We start from the raw sequence: 27912 nt of genomic DNA, 5'->3' as shown, positions 1-27912 counted from the left end.
AGAAACGGGTGCCTTTAAGAGAATCTGGGTAAGTCATTAGGGCAGACACTAACAGACACAATCCCTTCTTCGTCTCTTGCCGTGTGATGCCTGCATGACCCTGAGACTGCAAGGTGGCCACTGCCGGATGCAACCACTTAGCTCAGAACCATGAGACAAATAACCTTCTTTAAAAGATAACTCAGTTTCAGAAATTCATAAATGCACTAATATAACCCTAACTTCACCATAAAAACAGGATGCTTTTCTAAGTACTACAGATTCTCAAGTCATGGCCTAGTGGCTTAAGTGAACTAAGACTCTACAACTAAAAATTCAAGTAGTAACAATCCAAGTCTGAAAACACAATCTTCAAATTCCTTTGTGATGTTCACTGTTAGTAATCACACAGGAAGTCAATTTGGAGCTCTAAACCATGTTCCAAGCCAACCATGGTGCAAGCTAATGTATTCAAACAAAAATTCTCCTTCTGCTAACACAGTGTGGTAGGACTGATTAACCAAGGTGCTGGTTCCTAACATTGGGAAAGGTGAGTCCAGTGCATCTGACCTAAAAGTGAACGAAGGGGCCAGGTGCGATGCCTCGGTGGTTAAATCCTTGCTTGTATGCAACAGAATCCCATATGCGCAATGTCCTGGCTGCTCCACTTCCCATCCAGCTCCCTACCTGTGGCCTGGGAAGGCAGTGAAGGATGGGCCAAAGCCCTGGGACCCCGCACCCACGTGGGAGACCTACAAGAAGCCGCCGCTGGATCTTGGCTTCAGATTGGCTCAACTCTGGTCATTGTGGCTACTTGGGGAGTGAACCAGAGGACTGATGATCCTTCCTGTCTCTCCATTCTCTCTGTAAAGCTGCCTTTCCAATAAAAATTAATCTTAAAAGAAAAAAAAAACTTGCTTTACTAAAAAAATGAACAAGGAAGGAGGTATGTGTTCAGTACTCTTACCTTTCACAAAGATTTGCAAAGACAACAGTTAACACAAAGTTTGAATTTTATTTCCTCTACAGTCAACAACTTCTCTTGTATTGAATTTTAAAGCAACAAAGTAAAATAAAAACCCCCAAATGAAAAGGTATCAGAAATCCAGATTTAGTTACACTTTATTTGTGAAAATGTTCAGCCATTTTATTGGTCTGTAAAAGAACCATCATCTGGGTCAAAAAAAAAAAAAATTCTATAAATCAAAGGATATTCTACACCTTGAAAAAAAATCAGCAGTAACGTTCTCACTGAACATTGTAAATTACATTTTCTTCATAAAAGGTACATATACTATTCTGCACTTTTCCACCAAAAGCAGTGGTGTGTTATGTTTGTTATATATATATATATATATAAAAAAAGTTATATCCTGTGGCAGGAAAAACCTTTTCTCTTTCACTAAACAACTGGAGAAATTTTTCAAGTCTGTATAAAGTTGCCTATAAGCTGGAAAGTGAACATGTTCAATCTCCATTTATATTTTAGTGCATTTTTGACAACTGTCATTTAATAAAAGTAGGAAAATGCATATAGCACGAAAGAGTGTTTCATCAAATGATCAAGGGATTAAAAAACACATAGCGAAAAACAAAAATCACTGTAATGGATGAAACTATAAACAATGAGAACAATCAAGGCAAAGTTTACAAATCCTTTGTCATTTTGTAGTCACAGAAGATGAAATTTCCATACCTTTCCGCCTTTCCACTTGGAAGGCGTCTTCCTTAATCTTCCATGTAAACACAGTGCTAACCTCAGTACAAATACTAGACCACCTCCTGGTAAGCAACATTCTGTGCAGTTGCCGTGATCTCCAAAGGATAGAAATTTAGCCCTTGAATGAACAATAATGTATGTGATTGGTTCTGTAAGTACCTGGTGAAAACATATGTGAACAGCTGTAACAAGGCCGCAACATGAGCTACTGGACTCAAACAGCTATTCAGAGGCCCATCTTCGAAAGAGCAGCTTCCTGGAGCACACAGTGATAAAAAAGGTACATTTGATGAAACATTCTTTACACTGGAGAAACATGAAAATAAATACAGTCCAAGGAAGTATAATTATTTTCTAATATCTCTTCCTCATACATGTACTACTTTACTGGTTTGAGAAGCTCTCATCACATTTTGTCATTTGTATTTTACATATTGCTATTCGGGTAATTCAAATAAAAGCAAGGTCTTGTAAAAGAATAAAATATGGACAAATATGCATGTGCCAGGGACCAAATCAGAGGGTTCTTTGGTGCTATTAGTCCAAATTTTCAGATTTGAAGGATAATATGTACCAAAAAAGAAAAAAAAAAATCTGCCGCTCGACGTGTACAGCAGTGCTCTGTCTTGCTTCACGTTACAACCGACAACAGGTGTTCTCAACAAGCCAATTTTATTTCTTAAATCAGGCATTGCCAGAAAATTTTGTACATGAACCTGGACCGGTGATGGTTTTGTACCCTCTGTTGCTGTGAAACACGACATGAGCAAAAGGCAAAGACCGGTTCTCACAAGGACAACTGCTTCAAGTTAGGAACCAGAACATGGTGTTTAAACAGTCTTCTTAGATATTTTCTTGCCTTTTTTAAAAACTAGCTTATTTTTAATGTAGCCACGCTTCCTTTTGGTAGTCTAAAAAGAAAAAAAAGAACATATAGCTTAAGTGTGGTTTCTCTACAGATTAAAGTTTATCACAGATTCTCTTCCTAAACCCTTGCCGCCTCCTATGACTGTACTCCCGGAGAGGGAGCAGCACTGTGTGCACGGATTTAGACCGAGAAATCCCAGCTGCATAGCCTGGGTCTCTACCTTTAAGAGGCCAGGAACTCAAACACACAGCATACACTTCTCAGCAGTGAGTGCATGCCAACCAGTAAATGCTTAGCAATAATGGCGACTCCCGTTTTCAGACAGGACAGACTGTGAGGCTGAAACATCAGAAAGTGGAATGCTGCTTCTGGTTTAGCCTCTAGGCAATGAGCCTCGGAAACACACACTGCACGTGAGCCTTTGGCACCGGCTAGGATGCATCGCGTACAAAGGCGCCTGGACTCGGTCCCCATCCTGTGCCCGCCAGTGACCCCTACAAGGTGGCAGGGGAAAGCTCCAGTGACATGAAGTGTGATGTTAGACCACGCCCACCTCCAGTTTTTTTTTTAAGAAATTTGGGAAATGTATCAGATGAGAAATCTGTCTCCCTGTCTTCCAAACAGATGGATAAAATTTAGAAATTCAAGTTAACTTAGTAACTTCTGGAGCCCCAGGATGACTGTACATATCTGCAAAATTGAGAAAAGTCCACTCGGTACATTCTCTAATAATTTTTAGGTAGGAAAACAAGGACTTAATAAAACGCTCCTTGATTTTTACAGACTGTTGAAATACACATTATTCAGTGATTCAGCATTCCACTAAAAATCCTGCTTTTCGTTAAGCTGCCCACCTTGCTCCCAAGCTCCTTACCTGCTCTTGGGCTAAACGGAGTCAGCCTCTGCTAGACGGATTAATATTTATGTATTTAAAAGGCAGAGAAAAACAGACAGATTACCAATCTATTGCTTCACTCCCCAAATGCTTGAAGCAGGCAGGATGGGGTCAGGACAAAGTCAGGAGATGAAAACTCAACTGGGGTTTCCCATATGCACTGCAGAAACCCAAGAACTCAAGTCACAATCTGCTGTTCCTTAAGGTGTGCTTGGCAGGAAGCTGGACTGAGAGCGAAGCTGGGACTAAAACCCAGTCATTGTAATGAGGTCTGAGCACCCACAGGGGCACTTCTTTTATCCACTATGCCAAATACTTCCAGTAAAATATTTTCAAAACAGATGTTTCCAATTATAAAAAGTAAATCACTTGCAGTTAAGATGCCCACGTCCAATAGGAGAGCACACAGATAGTACTCTTGGCCCTGGATTTTGCCTTTATCATCCTGCTACTGCACAACAGTTGAGAGGAAGCAGAGACGACTCAGTGACTGGGTGCTGCCCGTTTAGGCTATACCTGGATTCAGCTCCCAGCTCCTGGTCTCAGCCAGCCCAGTCAAGGGCTGCTGCAGACATTCGGGGAGTGAATCAGTGATCTGTTTTACCAGTCCCTCAAACAAACAAAGGAAAACAGTATAGCAAATGCGATAGAATCAACACAAAAAATGTTTGCTATATAAGAAGTCTATATTAGAGAATGAAATTATTCAGGCAATTATCTCTAACATCCAGACACCAATATCAATCTGACACAGACATTATTTTAACAAAAGCAAATATATTTTGGGAATAAGTGATTTAATAAATGAAAGTGCTATGTTAAGGACAGCTGAAAGACTGCCCCATTCAATTTTCACATTTAAATACAATTCATAGAGGAGGTGTCAACCTGCTTCTGTATTTATTGTTCAGCTCTAAACAGTTCTTCCTAACCATGACAAGAACACAGGGAGGAATACAAACCTAAATCACACAAATCAACCGCTGCTACCTTAACAATGTATCACCTGATTACCTAACAGAACAAATTTAGACGAAACAGGGAAAGCTCTGGAGGCTTCAAGTTTTAAAGGAACAGACTAGAACAAGGAGTTAATTCCTCCATCACCAATATAAACAGATGTCCTTATCAAGCCTTCATTTTCTATTTATTTGAAAGGCAGAGTTAAAGAGAAGTGGGAGAAAGAAAAAAAGATCTTCCATCTGATAGTTCACTCAAGTGGCCAGAGCAGCCAAGAGCAGCTAAGAGGTGCAGGGCCTAAGCACGTGGGGACCATCCTCTGCTGCTGCCCGAGGTGCACTGGCAGCGAGCTCGACTGCAAGTGGAGCAGTCAGGACCTAAACCCACAGCCCTATGGGATGCCAGTATTACAGGCAGCAGCTTTGCCACAACGCTGGCACCTGTGTACAGATTGCTATCAAGAAATACCTTCTGTAAAAACTTAGAATGTTCCTCAGGACTGTGCAAACATGTAGCTGAGTGCTCCACTGGGCAGTGCCCTCTCTCTGGGATGCAATCCTAGCGCCTCCATCACGCTAACTCTGTGGCGGCAGGGAATTCTCGGAAAGACAGCTTTGCCAGCAACCCCGTCCTCAAAGTCAAACCCTCGGGAGAGGAAAGCAAACAAACACATTCCTCTTTGGTGCTAGCACAAAATGACAGATTCTAAAACCATGAACAACAGATTCAAACTCCCTGCTATCAGGTACTACAATAAATTTTGGGCGTGTAAGACAAATTTGTATATGTCCACGCATATTTTTTTATTTGATGGGAAGACAAGCGGTCAGAATAAGAAAATTTATACTATATCATCAGGGAGTTCAACAGCACCGCCCCCAAACAGAGAAAGCAGAGTTTTACTAGGTTGTGATGTCTACACAGCACCTGCTTTGGGCCAAGCAGTATGTGGTCTGAGTTTTGCAATAGTATGCTTCTTAAGTTTGTCTTACCTTCATGTCTATGAAAAATAACATCATTTGATTTCTTTGTCATCTTACTTGTAAGTAAATTTCACATGTGTTATCTTTGCAGACATTAATCTAAGACATGATGGTCTATATCTGGCAAGAAAATATTCCTATAAAAATTAAAATCATCTATATACTCTGAATGTAATTGAGGTATTATTTTGAGTGACAAAGGGCCAAGAGAGTTGCTTCTATGACTTAAAATAGCTGATCCACACCATGTAAAACTAAGTGTCCTTTCAAAGACTGAAAGCAGTCTAATGACCAGTAGAACTGTACATTATTATAAAACTTCAATAGTTCAGCTGACTGCTCATTATTTTCAATCTCCCACAGCCCCGCAGTCCATCTAAATATTCATTTTTTGTAATCTTTTATGGCAAGAATTAGCGCTCTATTCAGCTTAAGTGAGCAACAATGACCCCAATAAAATAATTCATCGTATTAAATATTTATTAAGGAAGGATTACAATTGTCTCATAATCCTTCCTGTAATCTGTTATAATGATTGTAATAATCTTGGGAAAAATTTATTATTATTTTTACTTAGGAAGAATTCACCCACTTCAAGTCCATTCTTTATTCAATGACTACTACAATAAAATACCAAGAATGGAACATGAAAAGCAGTATGACAAAAAGATGAGAAATCAACACAATTCTACTATTGGACACTTTGACATTTTTACTTTCCCAAAGATTTAGAAAATGGACACAAATACATCTTACTAATGAGAATGGCACAAAACTAAAGCTAGATTGCTTTCAGAAAAATTTCAGTTAGTTCACTGAAGACTGTAATGCCAGTCCTAAGAAGTTGCTGCTTGGGATAGATGAGGTGTTTGTGGCAAGCTAGTGTGGTATTTATATATCCTTCAGTAATTCTGCATAAACAACCCCCAGTTAACCTTTTATAGAAATGACTTCTCTGTGGGCTTTTATTGCAGTGCAATGAGTTAAGCTGCTACCTCTGATGCCAGCATCCCATCCAAAGGTGGGTGTTGGTCCGTGTCCCTGCAGCTCCCTGGGAAAGCTCTGGCTAAGTGCCCGGGCCCATGCATCTCCATGGGAGACCAGATGAAGTTCCTGGCCCAGTCCCCCTGCGGACACTGGGCGTGAAGTAGTGGACGGAAGATCTCTTTCCCCATCTTCCCGTCACTTTGACTTTGAAGTAAATCATTTTGGGAGAGAGCGAGAGAGGGAAGGAGGGCAGACTTTGCTTGACACCTACCTTCTTTGACAAATACTTCTGTTTTGGGACAATGTTGGTGACTCGAGGTTTGTGATCCAGTGTCTCCCTGTTATCAGGTGCTTTCACTTTATATATCCTGACAAGCCAATGTTCTGATGTAAAGGCTTCTTCTAAGTGTTTGAATTTAATGTCCTTGTTCCCAATCTCAGCATTTCGTGTTCGGTCAAAACCTGGAGGTGTACGAAAATCCAGCTGCAAAAGTAATGTCAGTATTGGATATTAACCATATTGGATAACCTTCTAAGGTTGTAAATGACACCATTAGAATAAGACTCTTCCCTTAAACAAGGAAAACAGAATCAAGTGATACGTTAAGTGTTCTCAAGTACTCGTAACTAGATAGAAATTGAGGAAAAAACTAAGCACATTAGATTAAGATTTCCCAGAATCCCTAAGTAGGTGAGCAGGCCTCAGAGTGCAACCAAAACACCACAGGAATCATACACACTGGTGGATCTGATTGCCATTTCCAGGTCCTTCCTGCAGAGGCAGACCGGAGGGCTAGCAGTCACGGTTCAAGTAACTACATCTTGCCACCTACCTGGGAGACCTGGATCGCATTTGAGGATCCCGAGTTCAATTCCAGCCACTGCGGACATTTGGGGACTGAACACATACACATACAAAAAGAAAACACACACAGTAGAAATCTACCCAAAACCTAAAATACCAAAATCTCCCCAGCACGCAGAAGGGTCTTTTTTCTGCCTCCAATTCCCTGCAGTTTTGCGTGACTGACTATCCTTGAGTCCAGCCCAGACGGCATCTCTGCAGCGAAGCACTTTCCTGAGGTGAACGACTGATACATCTCCCCACTACTTCCTCCCAGCACGCTGTCTTCACTCTCTGATATACACTGCTAACATTTTTATTTATTTTTAACATCTGTATCATTCACTAAGATAAGGTGTCTGATGACAATCTTGGTACAATTATAGCTTTATCATCCAATATTTGTTAAATAAATGCACAAAGAAGCAGTAATACCATACCCAAAAACAGAAACTTTGCAAGAGGTTAACAAACCAAATGATGGGCAGTAAATTCAAAAGAAAAACAGGGAGGGAAGGGACGTTTACAACCAATTCTATTCCAAAGACTGGATCATTTGCTCTTATTTATCTAAGCAGTGAAAGGTGTACTTCACAGTTTAATTGTATGCAATTCTTGAGTAGGGCAGGCATCAAAATTGAAAACGTGCTAGAAACTCGACTTTACTAACACTGCTGATGAGTGAACAGAGAAGCTAACTGTTCACTCCAGAAATTAATTCTTAACATGTGAGTGCATCTTTCTTAGCATGAGCAGCCTCTGAAAAACAAAAAACAAGAAAATCTGGATTTTCACCTTTTCCTGTGTGTACACTGTCTGCAGGGTGATTCTAGTAGAGTAATCTGACCCAGATGTCTAACTGTAAAAATACCTGGAAGCAATGCTCTGAACAAGAACAGAATATAAGCAACATTATTTAAAAAGTGTAGTGTTTTAACTGATAGTGCTACAGGGATATACTTCACACAAGGATAAAACCGATTTTACAAACCAGTTCGTCTGAAGTTCAAAAAAACCCCTTCATTCTGGATAGTTAACTTGGGCCTTGGTGACAGCATTAAAGTTGAACAACTGGGTCCAGCGTGGTAGCCTAGTGGCTGAATCCTCGCCTTGCACATGCTGATATCCCACATGTGCACCAGTTCATATCCTGGCTGCTCTGCTTCCCATCTAGTGCTCTGCTTGCGGCAGTCGAGGATGGCCTGAAGTCTTGGGACCCTGAACCCATGTGGGAGGCCCGGAGAAGACTCCTGATTTCAGCTCAGCCCAGCCCAGCTCCGGCCGTTGCGGCCACTGGGACTGAACCAGCACACAGATCTTTCTCTCTCTCTCCTCTCTGTAAATCTGATTTTCCCAATAAAAAATATGGAAATAAGTCATTTACACTGAAGTCTTGGTATGACTTGGTACTGTATTCATGTAATCTAAAAGGCATTTTAAAAAGTCTGAGGGGCCAGCACAGTGCTGTAGAAGCTATTCCTCAGCCAGTGGCTCTGGAATTCTTAATTCCAGTTCAAGTCCCAGATGCTCTACTTTCAATTCAGCTTCCTACTGATAGCTTGGGAAAGCTGCAGAATACGGCCCAAAGCCTTGAGCCTCTGCACCCATGTGGGAGACCCACAAGTTCTTGGCTCCTGCCTTCAGACCAGCCCACACTGGCCACTGTGGCCACGTGGATGTGAACCGGTGGATGCGGAATCTACACCTTCTTCTACAACCCTTCCAAATTCAATCAAACACCTCAGAAGTAGTTGGGGAGGAAAGCATTTCTGTTGCCAACCCTTTTCAATTTACAGTAGTCTTGTTAACAAGAGAGAAGAAAATAATCACCTATAAGAAAACTTAAAAAAAAAAAATCAAACTCAGTAGGACTTAAAATTCTGGCTTATATAGCTTGCTCTACAAGAGGAAGTTTGTAGAAAACTGACAGGACAGAGGAAAACGGTGTTTTTTGGACTCTGAAGACGGCAGGCGTGAGAGGTTAACTGCTGCAGCGGGTTCACTTCCCTGGTGTCTCCTGGCTGGTAAGAGTCTGAATTGTTTTCAGTCAAGGATTTATACCTTGTCTCTTGGAAAGTATTTTTTTTTTTCCATTCCAGCTGATGTTCTGTAGTTGTCTTTGGCTCAAAAACAAGCTTTATTCCATAAAAGAATACTGTTTAGTGATAAATTTTTTCTTTCAAAAATCAAGCCATTAACCCCATTCCCCATCATTTATTGACAAAACCCAAGAGGTCTAGAAAGGTTCCAAATAAGTTTGAGGATTATGTGACAGACCAGGCCTATGACACCAAGTCTACAGTCCTCTCTGCCACAGGCCTCTTTGCAGATTCATTTCGCAGTCGCTGAACCTTTCCTATCACACCCTTCCGTGGTAACAGAGAAGGCCAACGCAGTGAGCATCTCCACTGGTTATACAGCTCCACCCCAACGTGGGCCTTCTTCTCCCAAGCAGTCCCATGCCCTAGCTGACACTGTTCGTACTTGGGAAACCGCTCCCTTGGAGAATGGTGCCTTTCAAAAGCATGCGACCAAAGGGCAAAGTGGCAAGCAAAAGCTGGATTTGAGACTATTGCTAATAAATACTTTGGAAAGAGGTCTTTGATCTAAAATTTTCTTCCTAAGTTCTCACGTGAAAGTTTCAGATACCTAAATCCAATGAAAAAAAATGAATATTTAGATGAGCATGACTATACAAGCATTCAGAAACATTATTACCTTGTTTTCTATACGCAAGAAAGATTTTAAAATGATTAAGGTTTTTGAGTAAATATTACAGGAAAACTGATACAACTAACCTGCATTTCTCCAAATCTGTAGTATGACATTTTATACATAAGGCAATTCAACAAAGTAGGGGATCCTGCTTTGTCTACACGGAATTCTCCCTGTGGAGTGAAATAGTCACTTTCCTGTAAGAAACAAACCAAAAATTTCCTTGTCACAGTTCAATTTAACACATTCAAAGCTACAGTTTCCTCTTATCCATTTCCCTTAAGAATCAGTTTGAGTTATACTTAGAAAGCTATATTCAGTTACAGTTGAAAAAGAAACGGATTTTTAAACCCATCATCAAACCGTAATAAGCTAAAACAACCACCAGCAGCACTCACACCACAGTTTAAGATCAGGTAGGCCGGCTCTTTGCAACTACCCTGTCCATCCCCCTTATCACTCCTTTGAAACATTCTTTTGGTGTTCTTCCCAAATTTTTCCAAATGAACTCTAAAATTGGCTTCTTCGTTTGGTGAGGTGAATGTTTAGTAACTCTCACAGTAATTTCAACTGGGTTAACTATAAATTAACCCCGAAGAGAAAAATTGGCAATATAGCTTATTTCTGACCCAGAAACCCCTTATTAGGAATTTATTCTGCAGACATATTTGTTTATAGCTGAAATAAAGAACGCAAAAAAGTTATATGCTGTACCTGCTTGAAACTGAAAACAAAAAAACAAAAAACAAAAAACCCCAAATATCCATGAATAGGGACAGGCTAAATAAACCTGGGTATAGAAATGTGGAAATGTTAAAGAAAAAAAAATAAATAAAAGGAACAAAGTTGTCCATATTATAAGAAGGAAAAATTGTCAAGATGTATTGTATACTGATGATACCTCTGGTACTAATTTCCTATTTAACAATGAAAGCAGTAGTGATTCGCAGGAAAGTTTTCCTTATTTAACAAAACCATATATATTTCCGATGTAGAACATATTCTGAACATGTACACTGTGAAATAGTTAAATTAACATACATATTACCTGACATACACATATTCTTGTGAGAATATTTAAAAATCTACCTTTAGACACACACATCTGTATTTTAAAACGTGGACTGCTTCATGAGTGAGTGTCATGCTTGTGCAGGGACCATGCTAATCTCTGTATTATTCCAATTTAGTTATGTGCTGCCGAAGCAAGCACCGTTAGACTTACGTTTACAGAGTATTAATCATGGACTTTTTTCTTTTAGGGGGAATTAAATGTTTGCCACATGTCTTCAAACTTTATGAACCATGGGTAGACTGATTCACAAAGTATAAAAATGAATTAGAAAGCACAGAATTTCAGAATAACTGCATTTATAAACCTTCAGAGCAGGTATCTGGAACCAGTCCTTGATCATCATCATAACTAACCCTACCAAAGCACAGCCTCAAGAGAACATCTCACAACCTGAGAACTGGGTTCTAGGAGATTAACTCTACAAGCCAGTAATGTTTAGTATCGCAATTCATGAAAACCATCACATCTGATCATAGAACTCAAGGCTTTACTGCACCCTTGTCATCAACACAACTGGTTTTCTCCTTTTATCAATCAGTTGTAAATTTTACTCCCAACTTTTGTACTTTTATCATAGTCTCAAAAGCTCACACCAGAGTAAGAAAGATAAAATTTAGCTATAAAACAGGTCTAGTATGTCAAGGATAATCATGGTACACAAAACTGGGTTTCCTGAGAAGCACCAAGCCCGTGGGAGGGAAGGTGTTCCAAGAGGACCACAGCACGAACAGCATGGCAGACAGGCCAAGGAGAGACCGAGGTGCCTCTCGGGGGACACAGGACACTGGCAGAGCTGGGCCAAGAGACAGGCAGAGAGCTGGTGTCCCCAGTGAAGGAATCAGTAGGTTGAGGCTTCACTCACATTACTACAAACTCTTACAACAGCACTACCAATTCTTCACTGGTCATTAGTGATACCCTAAGCCAGCCACCCTGTATCTCCAGATCGGAGAGTGAGATGCAGCACTCAAAGCACATATGCTGACCTCCACAAAGTACCAAGCTGGTCCTTTCCAGTCGTAACCTATGTCTGCTTTCAATGCCTTTCTCCAGAATATACTGGAGATTTTTAAGTGACTTAAAGTAGTATCATAGTGCCCTGGAAGTGGAAATGAGATAAAGGCAAAGATAGCAATTTCTCGGAATTGTCCCATAGGGTAGAATGGGAAGTATCAGGGATGAATTTCCAAACTTTCAAGCTAAGAGATGCTTCTAGTACAGTTAATAAATAGAAAAGTCAGAGTGGGTGTCCAACTGGGGGACAGGAATCAATGAAATACAATTAGTAACATGAGGAATTACTCGGACACTAGAAACTCTTCTTCATACTCTTACCCGAATGTCTTTAGGATGCTCCCCTTCAGCTATTCTAACCATCCAGAGAAACTTATTGATATCATCACCAGAATAGCCAATGACCCCTCCAAAAATAACCAATACGTAATCTACATCCAGAGTCCTCATAATTTTATAGGCTGCTGTTTCATTAGAAGACATAGCTTTTCCCACCTACAAAATAAAACAGAAATGAACATACATTTTTATCTCAAGACTTAATTTAACAGGTTTAACTTTCTTTTGCACAAATCACTTACTATAAATTCAACAAATTTCTAAAATTTATAAACATTTCACAGTATAACCGATTTATAGCAGAAGTATCAAAATCCAAATGTGTCTTAATATTCTGTTAAGTTACTGTTTTGGGAGATTAACATTTTCAAATCAAAGAGACAAGTTTAAAATACATAATTTCTAGAATCTCAGGCCAAGGCTGGTTAATACTTTCGCTGGCACATATTTATATTCATCTTATCAAGTACAGCAGCTAGCTGATGATTAGCTAAAATATTAGCACAAATAGAGTTTAGTTAATCCAGTCAACAATTAAAACTTTCTATGCTTATTATTTCTAAAGATTGATTTTTAAAAAATTTATCTGTAAGGCAAAGTCAGACAGAAGAGACAATCTTCCATGCTGGTTCACTTTTGCAGAAGCTGCAACGCGTGGGTGAGACTAAAGCGAGGACCTCAGAGCTTCTTCCAGGCTTCCCCACGGGTGCAGCAGCCCACTTGGACCATTTTCTACTGCTTCTGCTTTCCCAAGTGCATTAGCAGGAAGATGGCTCGGAACCAGAGCCCACACACGATGCTGACATCATGTGCAGAGGCCCACATGGCCTCCTCTTTAAAGTACAAAGAGGTAACTACCTGAGTTTCTGTGATTACTTTTTTTTTTTTTTAAAGATTTATTTTATTTTTATTACAAAGTCAGATATACTGAGAGGAGGAGAGATAGAGAGGAAGTAGAGCCACCGGGACTAGAACCAGCGGCCATATGGGATCAAGGCGAGGACCTTAGCCACCAGACCACACTGCCGAGCCCTGTGATTACTTTTAACAGAGAAAACACAACTTGCAAAACATCCAAGGACAATGCATTCGCTTTACATAGTTGCTTTATAATACAGAAGGTCAAACATTTCTGAAGTTTCCAATTTGGCCATATTTCCAAATAAGCTAAATACATTTTGAAATCTTGCCAAATATCAGGCTATAATTCTGTTTAAATACTGTTCTTAAAAACAAAATAAGCGTATTTTGAACTCACTTTATTGACTGCATGTGTGAAGAAACATTTTGGGAACTCAGTAATTAGAGTACTTTTACTTACATCTTTCATATTTAATCCTAAGTGAAACTTGACATATATATGTATTTCTGATTTTGTTTTTTAAATTCTTACCAGTGCTATGTGGCTGTTGTTCCAGGTGTTATTATCCACCAGAGTAGTTCTGTTAGCCATTCCAGCTATCTGATAGCCATAATCCCACCAAGACATCACCCGCGCATGTTCATCTGTATTTTGTCTTAGCCAAAAGTAAGCTTCTCTGAAATCATCTAAGATATTTCTTGTGCTGAAAAGAATAACAATATCCCTTTAAATGAGATCTCATAAATGTGAGGAGGAACATTTAGGTGCTCAGCTAAACCACTGAATAATTTCATACTTAAGGATGCGAGTTAACTTTCACAGAAGTGAGCAAAATTAACAAAAAGCTAGACTAACGCTTCTCAAACTAGCATGCACATAAATTCCCCAGGCAACTGTCAAAACATGGTTCTCATTCAGATCTGGGGTACAGCTTGATGTCCCCAAGTCTAGTAGGCTCCCAAGTGAAAGAGAAGCAAGCAGACCAAGGCCATATATTAACTGTCTGCTTTTCCTCTGATGTATCAGAATCACCTGAGGTTGCTGAACCACAAATTCCTGTGCTCCCTTCCCAGGTTTCCGACTTACAGGCTTAGCCTAGGACCAAAATTACGCATTCTGGAGGAAATGTGGGAAAACCAGTAAAAACTAGATTGAAAATGCAGAGCCTCAGAGAAAAAGCAACCATGAAATTGTAAAATCCTGTTGCAGTCGGGTTTCTTCTTACCCATCATGATTGTAGGAGGCCAGGACCACGCTTGGACTGGAGTAGGCATTGCTTGTGACCCAGGTGCAGTGGACTGCAAACATCATCAGTAGCATCAGCATCAACATGGTTACAATGCTTTTGATATTGGGGCCTAAACCCTCCTCAGTTTTTTCCTGCTCAGTCACATGCTTCCTCACTTTACCTGCCTGAAAATACAAAACCTGGTTAGGCAAATGTATCACTTCAAGTTGGAAGGATGCTAATATATCACCTGAATTCTATGACTTACAGAAAGTATACCTTTGGACATTCTTTACTGAGTGATAGAGTGTTTGCTAAAAATCATCATGTAGATTCTAAAATGTCAATCAGAAGGGTTCCTGGAAATATGCATAACCTACAAGCTAGTAACTATGCCGTAAAAACAATATCCTCAGTAAAAAGCTGCCCTCAAGCCCAGCTGTCCATGTTACAAATACAAAGGAGATAACTGAATTTTATTCTTAATATGTAAGTCCTTATACAATTTAAGTTCCATAATCTCAAAAAGGATATGCAGCTATAATCCAGACCACAAAGGGCTTCAGAATAGGAAAAAGTTATATTAGTAGAATCATTATTAGAATTGCTAGTCTTTCAATTTCAAATCCTGAAAGACTGGTTAAAATGAAGATTACCTCATAGAAACCAGACAGACATGACCCCACCACCCAAACCAGGACTACACAACAGGAGGCCCGTGTTCAAGTTCTACACTAAAGCTGATGAAGAAATCATAAATTACAACAGACAAGATCAGTATGTGCCTTATTAACATGAATCTTCATGAATATAATATCAATCTTACATTAAGGAAAAAGTTCACTAAATACCTACACTGGAAAGTATCATTACTGTTTCCTGGTGATTAAAAATTCAAAACATTAAAATAGCAGTTACACATATCATCCAAAGCAAGTGCTCCAATTCTTACAAGACTTTCTACACTCTACTGAAATACAAAATCACGGTTACATAGCTGGGGGATAATATGATAAAAAAGAAAAAAAACCATTGCATGGGCTACCTGCCTATAAAAGGCACCATTCAATGAAGATCCTTTTAAACATCTTTTAAATACCACTTTACAGGCCAACACTGTGAACCTCAATGACAAGTACTTATCCACATGGCTTGAAAAGGGCATTGATAGCATTTGAAAAGGGCACTGATAGCACCAAATTTATGTGATTTAGGAGAATACTCAGTTTTTGCTCTCAAAAACAAAGTTTATGTATTTAGATAACAAATGACCAAAACTAAAAATTTCTTCTAATGACAACATTTCTCATTTCCTATTTTGAGCTAAAAGCCCAAATGCGATTTAAATCTGAGACAATCTAAATGGTAAATCAGAAATAGTTTCTCCAACTCCTCATTTAACCACATTTCTTAATATGTACAGTTCTTATATTTAAAAAAAAAAGGAAGCACATGAAATTTCTAAAGGTCTTACTTTAGATTTCCCACCTTATCATACAAATTCCCTGGATTTCTTCTGTCATCCTCATCACTGCTGTCTTCCACAGGTGGATTTTCCCTTTTCATGTCATCCCCCAAATAGTGCTCAAAAACATTGGAGAAGGCGATTGCAGACAGCATGCAGACCACTGGAGTCAGCGTCAGCATCAGCCGCACCATCACTCCAGCAAAGTAGACCGCGCTGATCGCATACAGAGCAACTGCAAAGACAGGCTCTCTTACCACACTTCACACACAAAACGTCCACACGACACTGACCTAGTACAGTATACTGCAGCATAAAACCAGTCTAAAAGCAAACAAATGTTTCACAAAATACATATTTCTAATATGGTAAATAATGACCAGCTGATTAAACCATACTTAGAAAGGCTAATGTTGAAAAAAAACTATGCATCTACAGTATAGCAAATGTTATGATTAAAACGATAGGAACGGGGAATTACAGTTAATTCACTTTTTGGTAAAGACATTATATGATGGCACTTCAAAAGGCTCAGGAAATGGAATCTAAAAGATATTTACACATGTGTGACTTCTCCACGTAATTTATGCTTTTGTAAAAGATATCAGTCAGGCGGTCCATACATAGAAATGAAAGTCCTAGGATTTTACCTATGTCAAAACATATTTTTTTTTTACATTATTAAGCAAAGAATAATGGGTATTCTTTTAAAGGACAGGGTGGATGCCTCATGACTTGCAGTTGAAACTTTCAAAGAATCGTCCTTATTTGATAACAGAATGCACAGGGACACTGTCAGGATAGAGAAGGACTTTGTTTTTTAAAGATCTATTTATGTTTATTGGAAAGTCAGATACACAGAGAGGAAGAACTTCTGTCTGATGATTCACTCCCCAAGTGACCGCAATGGCTGGTGCTCCATCTCCCACGCGGGTGCAGGGCCCCAAGGCTTCGGGCCGTCCTTGACTGCTTTCCCAGGCCACAAGCAAGGAGCTGGATGGGAAGTGGAGCTGCCGGGATTAGAACTGGTGCCCATATGGGATCCCGGCACATTAAAGGCGAGGACTTCAGCTGCTAGGCCACCATGCCAGGTCCTAAGAAGGACTTTCTAGTGATACTCTTCCAGGCATTTTTCTACTACAGCCTTCGTCACCGACAGCAGAAGTAAGGGTCCTTTGGCCCACCAGAGAGTCAATAAGCAAAGTTCTTTGAGCAACTTCAAAAACTTCTGTCATGACCTTTAGTCTGCTTTTGCTCTACCAGGTAGTCAATGCTTTCATTATGGTCAGGAATCATAATTAGTAAAGCCATGTTTCATCATCTGCAATTATTCAGAAAACCTCAAGATTTTTTTTCCCTTAAAGGACTTACTTATTTTTTTTTAACGACTTACTTATTTTTATTGGAAAGACAGATCAGATTGAGAGGAGAGACAGAAAAGATGTTCTATTCACTGGTTCACTCCCCAAGTGCCTGCAGCAGCTGGAGCTGAGCTGATCTGAAGACAGGAGCCAGGAGTTTCTTCCAGGTTTCCCATGCGGGTGCAGGGTCCCAGGCTGTGGACCATCCTCTACTGCTTTCCTAGGCCACAAGCAGGGAGCGGGATGGGCAGTGGAGCAGCTGGATATGAACTGATGGCCATTTGGGATCCTGGCACTTGCAAGGTGAGGATGTGGCCACTAAGCCTTCACACCAGGCCCACTGAGGCTCTTGATCCAATTGTTCAAAACTCTTTTCTCGTCTGCAGTGGATCTGGGCACAAGAGTTTGGGTGCCATGCACACAGAATCCGCTCCATTTTAACTTTTTCATTGGAATCATGTAAGTTGGAGCCAGCACTGTGTCGCAGCTAGTCAAGCTGCCACTTATGAGGGGCGCCGGTTCATGTTCCAGCTGCCCTGTTTCCCCATCCAGCTCCATGCTAATGGCCTGGGAAAAGCAGCGGAGGATGGCCTAAGTATTCAGGTCCCTGTTACCCATGTAGGAGACCTGAACTGAGCTGCTGGATTTAGTCTAGCCCAGCCCTGGCTGTTGCAACCATCTGGGGAGTGAATTTGTGAAAGGAGTGTCTTGCTCTCTGTAATTCTTTCAAGTAACTTTTTTTAATTGTGTAAAGCTGAGTTAAATGAGATGTCTATGGTGTTTTTGCTGTTAATTTCCAGTTCTCTTCAGTCGTAGCACAAACAAGACTAATCCCCCCGCACCCCTATACTGATGTAGATGGTCTCTACTGTGGGTTTCTTAAAAATAGTATTTTCTTGATATCAGATATTCAGTTGCAAACTGCTGATATTTTAGGTCACACTGTACCCAAATTTCTTATAAAGTAATGATTTTATTTTTCTAACTACACCACAACAGGGATTTTATTCTTGTTCTTGTATAAAGTCTGCTTTAAAGATGATATGGGACCCGTCATGGTGGCCTAGAGGCTGAAGTCCTCGTCTTGAACATGCCCGGACCCCACATGGGCACCAATTCTAATCCTGGCAGCTCCACTTCCCATCCAGCTCCCTGCTTGTGGCCTGGGAAAGCAGTCGAGAACGGCCCAAAGCCTTGGGACCCTGCACCCGCGTGGGAGACCCGGAAGAGCTCCTGGCTCCAGATCAGCTCAGTTCTGGCCATTGTGGTCACTTGGGGAGTGAACCAGCAGACAGAAGATCTTCCTCTCTACCTTCCCTCCTCTCTGTATATCTGACTTTGCAATAAAAGTAAATAAATCTTAAAAAAAATCTGAATCAAGATCTCAACACAGCTTTCAGACAATATGTTAACCACAAAAAAAGGGTTTTACCATTTCTGGCTAAAGGCTAACACTTTACAAATCTGGACTTCAAAAACATCACTTTAATTTTCTTCATATTTGAACTTTACAGAAATAGAATCATAAGGTATATATATTTAACTTGGTTCTGCTATTTTTACCTATGTGATTTGTTTATACATCACACACTGTATTATAAATATACAAAAACTTAGTTAACTTTTCTAATAACCTTTGAAATGTTTCTATTTAGGGCCTATTATATGTGTACTCTTTAACATATCCTTTGATTGATATAGGCATTCTCTTTTGTATATATATCTAGGATGGAATTACTGGGTCTATTCCTAGGAACCAAATGTATAGTTTGATGATACAATATGAACATGACTTTATTCAAAGTCCATTAATCTAGATTAAAATTTCACTCATTAGAGTATCATTGCTTTTTTTCTCCCCAGAGTGCACTCGGAAATAACTTGAGGTATCACTCCTTTTGAGTGACACCCAACTTGAAGTCCTAATACTATAAGGTGTTTGCTTATGTGAACCTGTCCATAGTAGCAAGGCTTTCTCATCTTCCGTTTTGACCATATACAGAACAGTCTGGCCTCAGCTATGTGATGATCAAATCACACAGAAGCCTTGGGTATTTGCCTGTTTTGTCTATTTACGTTATGATCGTCACATCTCAACACTTAGGTTTTAATTATTTTTAGAGATTTATTTGTATAAAATGCAGACTGACAGACAAAAAGAGATTTTTCCATCTGCAGGCTTACTCTCCAAATGGCGGCTACAGCCAGAACAGGCCAGTAGCAAAGAGCCGGGAGTTGCCTTTGGGTCTCTCACACAGACGACAGCAATGCCTGTCCTAGAGGTGCTGTCTGCTGCTTCCCAGGCCACCAGCAGGGCACTGCGCTGGAACCAGATTACCTGGAATGTAGCATCCGACAGGAGGTGCAGGCATCCCTCACCAGCAGCAAACCAAGCCACAGCTCCGGAGCACCTGCTCCGACAGTTGTCAAAATTTTTCCATTTTAACTTATTGGTTGGAAACAAACTACGAGGAAGATGGTGTTCAAGTGTGATCTTTATTCCATCACAAAACATACTTTGCTTTGAAACTTGGATAATGGATATTCCTTAAAATTTCCAATTATCAAATCTGACTTAGAAAATGAAGTTGGGCCTGGCATTTTATGACAGCACAATGGTTGAACCGCAGCCTGTAACGCCAGCAGCATACAGAACTGTCCAGAGTCCTAGCTGCTCTACTTCTGACCCAATTTGCTGTTAATGTGTGACAGAAGCATAAATAAGATGGTTCAAGGACTCGGGTACCTGTTACGCAAGAGGGAAACTCAGGCAGGGTTCCAGGCTCCTGGCTTTAAACTGGCTCAGCCCCAGACACTGTGCTTGCTCACGTGGGGAGTGAACCATCAGATCAAAGATTTCTTTGTAATTCTTTCAAATATATCAATCTTAAATAACAACAAATGAAACATGGTCACCATAAAGCTATATAATGTCCAATTCTTTTTAAAAAGATTTTATTTTTTACTTGAAAGTCAGATTTACAGAGAGGAGGAGACAGAAAGATCTTCCATCCACTGGCTCATTCCTCAAGTGACTGCAATGGGCAGAGCTGAGCTAATCTGAAGCCAGGAGCTTCCTCTGGGTCTCCCATGTGGATCATAGGCGCAGGGTCCCTAGGCTTTGGGTCATCCTTTGTCGCTTTTCCGGGCTACAAGCAGGGAGCTGGATGGGAAGTAGAGCAGCCAGGATACAAACTGGTGCCCATATGAGATCCTGGTGCACGGAAAGTGAGGACTTTAGCCACTAGGCTATTGCACCAGGCCCATAATATCCAATTAATTAGTCTACAATATTAACCTCAGAAACCAAAATATACCCAATTAATAATTTACATGCTAGCTCTAAATCAAATAACCAATAATTAGAATGTTAATAATGCAAATTGAATTTTTCTTGGTTAAGCACCTATGCAAACTTAAGGGGAAATTTATCTTGTGTATATATACTGAAGAAAATTGGTACTGTAAGGCGAATAATACTCAAAAGGAAAATAATCATTCAACATTAAAGAATGTGTTAAAAATGTCTCTTACCAAAGGCTCTTTCGTCGTTGATGTTTTTGACGCAGAACCATAGGCCTGCTGGGAAGGTACATACAAGGATATGGAGGTCAAAGAAGAAAGACACCCAAGTCGTAGGCTGGTGCTCAGACACTGACGCAATGATTGGAATGTGTATTTTTGCATACCTGGTATTAAAAAAGTTAATATTTTTACAACTAAATGATAAAACATGAGTTGCTTTTAGACGAAGTGATCATTTTTACTGTAGATATGGTTCCCACTCTGCACTGTTTAACTGAGCACTGCCATGTTAACCAGCTGTAGTGGAAATCAATCTTCCGGTCCACACTCACAACACTGAAACTAAAATGGAAAAGAATCTCAATCACAAAACTATGGTCCCTGGCTTCTAATACAAAAATCATTATTCAAATCTGCAGCTTATCCCAACATCTCCAATGTTTACATCAAGGAATTTGGGATTTTGGAATTGTCTGAGGGAGAAACACCTTACAGAGTAAGGTGTCACATTGCCACAATGCCTTGCTTGAGAAAAGAGAAAGGCCTAAACTATTCCTCAAGTATCCTATGATTACCAGGTAGTCAAAGTTTAGAGAGTACAAAACCAAGAGTGCAAGTACGATGAACAAAACGTAAGCTGATAATGTAAGCTAGTTGGAAGCCTTCCCAGCTGGGTCTGTCCCTCACACTCCGCTGACTCAGGTGAGCTCCTGAAGCATGTGTCCAACTGGAAGTGTCCTTCCAACATAACTTCCTTATACCCTTTAACTCCACCTGGACATGAGCCTTTTTTGGTACCACATCCAAAGGTGTGTTCAATAAATTGTGGTAGACTTTTAACTGCGCCCCACAGAGTAACAAAAGAGCCACACCCGCAGAAGGGAGGAAGGTAAATTACAACCAAACGTTTTCTCATCCTGAGGAAAACATTCTAGATATATGCAAGTGCTACTGAAACAAAAACAGCCAAATTTAAAACCTACTTCTAAAAAATTACTTCACTTTAGAAAAGCACTCCAAAGAAAAATGCAGTAATATTCTTTAGTGCATTTCACAGAGTAAAAAATAAAAACGAAGAGAAAAAACAAACTTAGATCCTTTGATATTAGAAACAAATTCAGTCTTCTTTATAACTATGACATACAGCCTCATAAAATAGCATCTCTCAATTAAAATTATCACTAAAAGATGGCAATTTTATATATACACATATATATATTGACAAAAGCACAAATGTTATGTGAATGTTTTAGCAAACAAAAATAACTAGCTGGTCATACAAAACAGAAATTTCAATTTCATTCTGAAGGTACATTCACACAAGTTATTTTATCAGTGTTTTATATAAATATACACACATATCTCTCCTGCATAATTTACAAGTGCTGCCCGAACACCTAGTCACGTGCTGACGAAGCAAGCATGGGAAGGGAGAGTACTTACTGTCGTACGAAGTCAGAGAACTCGTCTGCACTTACCCAGTGTCCCACAGGGAATAAAACCTTCCACTCCAAGGTGCAATGTAACCTTGGGAAAAAATTGCAAAAAACTCAACCTTTTTTGTTTTGTAAATTGATTTTAGGCTTATTGTTAATCACCAACATGACTGGCAATTAAGCAATCAGACAGTGATCAAAGAAAAGGATCAGAGATCTTCCACAGAAATACAACTCTCAGAAAAGGGGTTCAATTTTCTCTCAGATTACTATTAGTAAAAGGCTCAGATATTACCAGATAATTTTTTAAACATTAGGTATCTAAGTGACACAATCTAGAATCCCAAAGACCATTGGCTAATAAAGATGATTTTAAACATTAACATCATTTGCTTTTGTCAGGCAGAGTGAAATAGACTGGGTTTACTATTTATTGGAGACAATGTGTACATACACGAAAGAGTGGGCATGTACCAGGTAATAACAGAAGATCTGATTTTAAAAAAACGTAATAGAATTAAGCATGAACATGGACTTACAGGAATTGGATGAAGCAGAATTTTAAAAAATCACTTTGTAGAAATACTCTTAAGATTTAAAGTCTTTGACTATAATTTTTTTTTAATGATGTTTATTCTTCAGTTCCTTTTTTTCCCTAAGATTTATTTTATTTTTATTACAAAGTCAGATACACAGAGAGGAGAAGAGATAGAGAGGAAGTGGAGCTGCCGGGATTAGAACCGATGACCATATGGGATCCCGGGGCGTTCAAGGCGAGGACCTCAGCCCCTAGGCCACGCTGCCGGGCTTAGAACCGATGACCATATGGGATCCCGGGGCGTTCAAGGCGAGGACCTCAGCCCCTAGGCCACGCTGCCGGGCTTAGAACCGATAACCATATGGGATCCCGGGGCGTTCAAGGCGAGGACCTCAGCCACCAGGCCACGCTGCTGGGATTAGAACCGATGACCATATGGGATCCCGGGGCGTTCAAGGCGAGGACCTCAGCCACTAGGCCACGCTGCCGGGCTTGACTATAATTTTTACCTTTCTCATACACAAACCAACCGCAGTATCTGATCTACTAAGAGAAATAATATGCAAAGATTTCCTAAAACAAAAAACAAAAAACCCAGCTTTCTGAGTGCTAATCTAGACACAATCCAAAGCCAACCAGTGCTGACACTCACCTGTGTATGTCAAGTAGATGACACTAAGGAACACAGCTCCGGCCGCCAGCGACACGCCCACAAAGAAGAGGGTCTGGAATTCTTGCTTGGTCAGTCGGTCTCTCAGATATTGCAAGAAAGCATAAGCTTGCAGCAATGCAAAGACACCTAGTTGAAGAAAAGGGGCATAGAACCAGTGGACAAAACATTTTTAAGGTCTTTCAGAAACTGATTTATAGAACTTATATCTATTTATTTCATCTCATTAACAGCTTATTCCTATGTCAAATTCAAATATCTAATTAATATATTCCTAAAGTTTCATTACACCTTATTTCAAAATGACCAGAATCCTCATGCTTCAAAAGACAAAAGAAGCGCCATTTGAGTGATGTAAGCCTTTGGAATGTAAGGGAAGTTGCTGCCGAGAGGAGAAAAGATAAAAATGTCACTTGAAAAAAAAATCCCCAAATGTGCTTTCCTGAAGGATTCAAATAACCTAACTCAGGGGAACTCCAACACAGCTACTGCTCCTGTTGAGTAGTGGCAAGGGATGTTATTTACATAGACAAGTTGCTTTAGATAAGTTGCTAATTTAAAGCTGGAATTCAGGGAATGGTAACTCAAAACTCAGCATTTCAGAAAACAGATCAAAAGTAGTTTCATGATCTTGTTCCTTGACAGGTCATCAGAAACTCTCAAATCTTAGAAAAAGCAGAGAAGTCCAGGCTGCTGCTTGCAGAGGCCTTTCTGGAGAGCGAGACAGTGAGCAGGAGCAGCAACAGGCTGAGCTTTCTTCGCTAATGACCCTCAGATCGCATGCTACTTTGGCTAACCATACAGGTACATAGCTGTAAACTTGTTACCAAATTACGCATAAAAACAAAGATTTCACTGTTTTCTCGTTTAATTTCTGGAAACTGCTTGTCAGGTAAAGCCAACACTAGTATTAAGTAAACCTGTATGCCTTTCTCACTAATCTGTTTTAAGGGTGTCTCAGTTACTGACCTTGAGACAGTGAGAAAAAAAGATACTAATCTTTTCTTTCACCCATTAGTAAACAAGGAGAACACTAAGGTAAAATTAAAGCAATAGTAGGAAAATGCATGCAACGACCTAAATGTGCAGAGCATGACAAAAATGCAAGGTACAGGATATGACAGCCCTAACACATCTGAGATACTGATTTTTAAAGAGATAATAAGCACTTTGTAGCATGGTTAAAAAGCATTATCAAAGAGTTCTATTTAGAAACCATAAAAATATACATAATTACAGGTGATTATGTGTCTATAAAGTATTGCTGTACATTATTCAAAACTAAATGTAAATTTCTCTGTATCAGTAAAAATATTTCATAGATTTTAAAGTACTGTGAAGAGTAAGGTAGAAGTTACTACATATTTTGGGAGGGGGATGAAGGTGTTGTTTCAAGTTTCACCAAGAATTCAATGATAAATGCAGTGGAATGCCACCTCAAAAACGTTCTGTTACAAATAAATACAACGACTACCCATGGGCTTCCTTCTATGAGAATCTTGGATACTTTCACTCACAGACATCTCATAATTATAATTCAAGTTATTTGATGGGCTGCTGAAAACTAAAACCACTACTATTAACACAGGGGTAAAAAACTCATATCCGTGGAAGACAGCCCAATTATATATTCACATATTCATTTAGAAGAAGGAAAATAAACATTTTTTACCTGCAGCTGCCATGTGTTCACTTGTTCTGATTGGCTGGAATCCCACAAAAGGTATCTGCATGGATAATATTAAACCCACAATGTAGAAGGTGCTATATGCTACAAAGACAAAAATAGGAAACAGAATCCTTTACTACTATCACAGCAAGTCCTGGAAACACAGGTGTGCACAAATCTTTTTTAATCAACGTTTTAACAGAAGAACAGAAGCTTAAAGTGAATGTCCTAATACATTTGTTAACTGCATGATAAATCATGAGTAGTTTACACATTAGTTTAAAACATTGTTTTAAATACTTGTTTCCATATTCCATCAATAATCATTGAGAAGAACCAAGACGCCATATGATATACATGAAGGAGTTTCATCAAGTTTACGGAAAATTTCATTTTTCCAGGTGCAAAAACATTCTAGCTGTATAAGAGGGATTTTCAAAGCATTAATGGTGAGACAGGTATTTGGTGCAGTGGCCTCACAGGCCCACAGCCCATCCCTTAGCAAGGGGACTGGAGTTGACCCCCCAGCCTTGCTTCCCAGCTACAGGGGACACTGAGCCCTGGGATCCTGGCTGAGACTGGCCCCTCCTGGTGGCTACAGACATCTAGGGAACATACGGATGAAAACGTGTCTGTGTCTGTCTTTCAAATGAATTAAAAAATAAAACAACACATCAATAAAAAAAACTATGCAAGAATTTCAACGTTTATTAAGCATGGAAAAAGCTCTCAGGTATTTCAGTGTTTATGACCTCACAATGTTTTCTGTATAATATTCTCAGATCGAAAACAAAAAATCCTGTCCCCCAGCTTTTTTGTTTTTAAGAACCACATTCACTCTAAGTCACCAAACTAACAATTTACTGAACTCGTTATCTTAGAAGAGAATCTTGCGTGGTCTCAGTTCTGAGTATACTACACTACTCTACTTACTCTCTTCTTACCTAAATTTTTGTTCATATGGGGGTGAGGTCATAATTTATATAGAAGACTTGCCTTGAATTCATACATTCACATGTCAAGAGAAGCTAATCAAAGAGAAAGTTAGCACTTGGAATTGCTTTACTAACTAAAATTAATTATAAATGAAGACAAAGTCCACCTGAGAAGTTAATGTGAAAATTATTCCACTTACAAACTTTCCAGACATCATTTTGTAAATACATTCAATATTCATTTTTGGCAAATAAACTACTCAATAAGTGACAGGACTGGAGGGTAAATGGAGGAGTAGCAAACTGTTACAGTAGGCTATCACTGTATACTATACATTGTACAGTAAAGTATAGCTTATAGCACATAACTTGGACCCAACTTAGATGAGAAAAAATATTTGGTTTGAAAAGAAAGTCATCTGTAGAAGAGAAGTCATGAATAATTAGTTCAGATGTTAAGCTGCCTCCCAAACTATGTGATAAGAGATGGGTAAGACCATCATATGTTTCCTAGGAAGGATCAAAATATATGAATAGTTTCTAATGACATCAAGCTTTTATAGAAGTAATCTACTAAATGTAGTTTTATACACATTAATGTTGAAGTGGAATTACCTTCTATATGGTACCTGAAACTATGAAAAATTAAGATACTAAGAATTTGTTATGATATTAAGTGTTAACCAATTTGGCTGATAGGTTTTAGGTTTTCTAATAGCAATGTTTACAAATCAGCCTCATGTTGAAGCCTGAACAAATAAGAGTCCCAGGACAGGAACCGAAAGAATGGAAACAAGGTCACTATGTGATCTCAACCACTTATGCACAAGTTTTCTCACTTGGGAATGAATCAGACGAAAGATCTTCCTCTCTGTATATCTGACTTTCCAATAAACAAAAATATTAAAAAGCAAAAAAAAAAAAAAAAAGAAAAAAAGAAATTGGCACATCAGTAAAAATGGAGAAATAGTTATTATATAAATATAATCTTCACTACTTTTTTCTCCACTTTGCATTTCAGCACTGCATACTTCAAGAATTACTTCATCTAAAAACATATGATGGCCGAGTCATCCTGAAAACAGAAATGACCAACATCCATCATATCCTCTAGGAGCTGGTAAAATTAGATACATACACAACTGTAATACAATGAGACAGGGGCTTGGGGGGATATCTCTAACAGGTATGGAAGATGCACTTGACAATGAATATACTGATCTCGAATGTTCTCAAAAGGCTTGAACACATCCATCCTCAATCAATTCTGCTGCTGCTTCTTTTCCCTCCCTATTCTCCTTCTTATAAACTCTCTAGACCCCCTGAACAAACTACTATCCTCAACTACTACAATTATCTCCCCATCCATGTTAGCCTACTTTTCTTACCCTTTAAAAGCCATACGAATAAAGCATCCCATCCAAGTGGTAGCTCTAAAAAACTACACATCACCAATGCTGTAAATCATTTACTGCATCACAAAAATGTTACCACACTGCCATCCTGTGGAAGCACAGATTCTGGCATTCATTACCACACATTAGATTCCCAACATGTGTAAAAAAAACTAGAAAGATACAATGACCCTTTCAAAGAGTTCTAAACTTTGGTGCAAACATTCTTTGAAATCTATGCATTTCCACAATATACATTTTCCATACTTTTTCTCAAGACTACCTCATAAACACTTGTATACACACACCCCCATTATTCTATTTAAATATTTTTAATCAAAGTAAAATGTTTTTAATTTAAGATGCACAAAAAATAACCTAAACAGAGACGAACGTTTTCAGTCTTCAAGTACTTCACTTACTTGGACACAAGCAATATACCATTGCCAC

The 27912-nt window shown here is 39.3% G+C and overlaps 1 protein-coding gene and 1 pseudogene across 1 annotated transcript in view; both read right to left on the bottom strand.

The window, feature by feature from the left end:
• Positions 1 to 2354: 2354 nt before the first annotated feature.
• STT3B (STT3 oligosaccharyltransferase complex catalytic subunit B) overlaps positions 2355 to 27912 on the bottom strand; it is an 83444-nt gene continuing 57886 nt past the window's right edge. Inside the window, exons 6-16 of the mRNA XM_004588258.3 lie at positions 25137 to 25235; positions 23447 to 23593; positions 22299 to 22347; positions 20830 to 20984; positions 15958 to 16169; positions 14467 to 14654; positions 13773 to 13944; positions 12362 to 12535; positions 10035 to 10148; positions 6664 to 6876; positions 2355 to 2610 (exon numbers count right to left, since the gene is read on the bottom strand). Of these exons, the coding sequence (XP_004588315.1) occupies positions 2530 to 2610; positions 6664 to 6876; positions 10035 to 10148; positions 12362 to 12535; positions 13773 to 13944; positions 14467 to 14654; positions 15958 to 16169; positions 20830 to 20984; positions 22299 to 22347; positions 23447 to 23593; positions 25137 to 25235 (1604 nt within the window). The 3' untranslated portion in view covers positions 2355 to 2529. The remainder of the gene's footprint in view (positions 2611 to 6663; positions 6877 to 10034; positions 10149 to 12361; positions 12536 to 13772; positions 13945 to 14466; positions 14655 to 15957; positions 16170 to 20829; positions 20985 to 22298; positions 22348 to 23446; positions 23594 to 25136; positions 25236 to 27912) is intronic.
• On the bottom strand, positions 11065 to 11162 carry LOC118760424 (U6 spliceosomal RNA; annotated as a pseudogene).

Source organism: Ochotona princeps, chromosome 30 (genome assembly GCF_030435755.1).
Source record: "Ochotona princeps isolate mOchPri1 chromosome 30, mOchPri1.hap1, whole genome shotgun sequence".
NCBI classification, from domain to species: domain Eukaryota; kingdom Metazoa; phylum Chordata; class Mammalia; order Lagomorpha; family Ochotonidae; genus Ochotona; species Ochotona princeps.
Note: the sequence above shows the minus strand (reverse complement) of the source record. Positions and strands in the feature narration are given on the sequence as shown.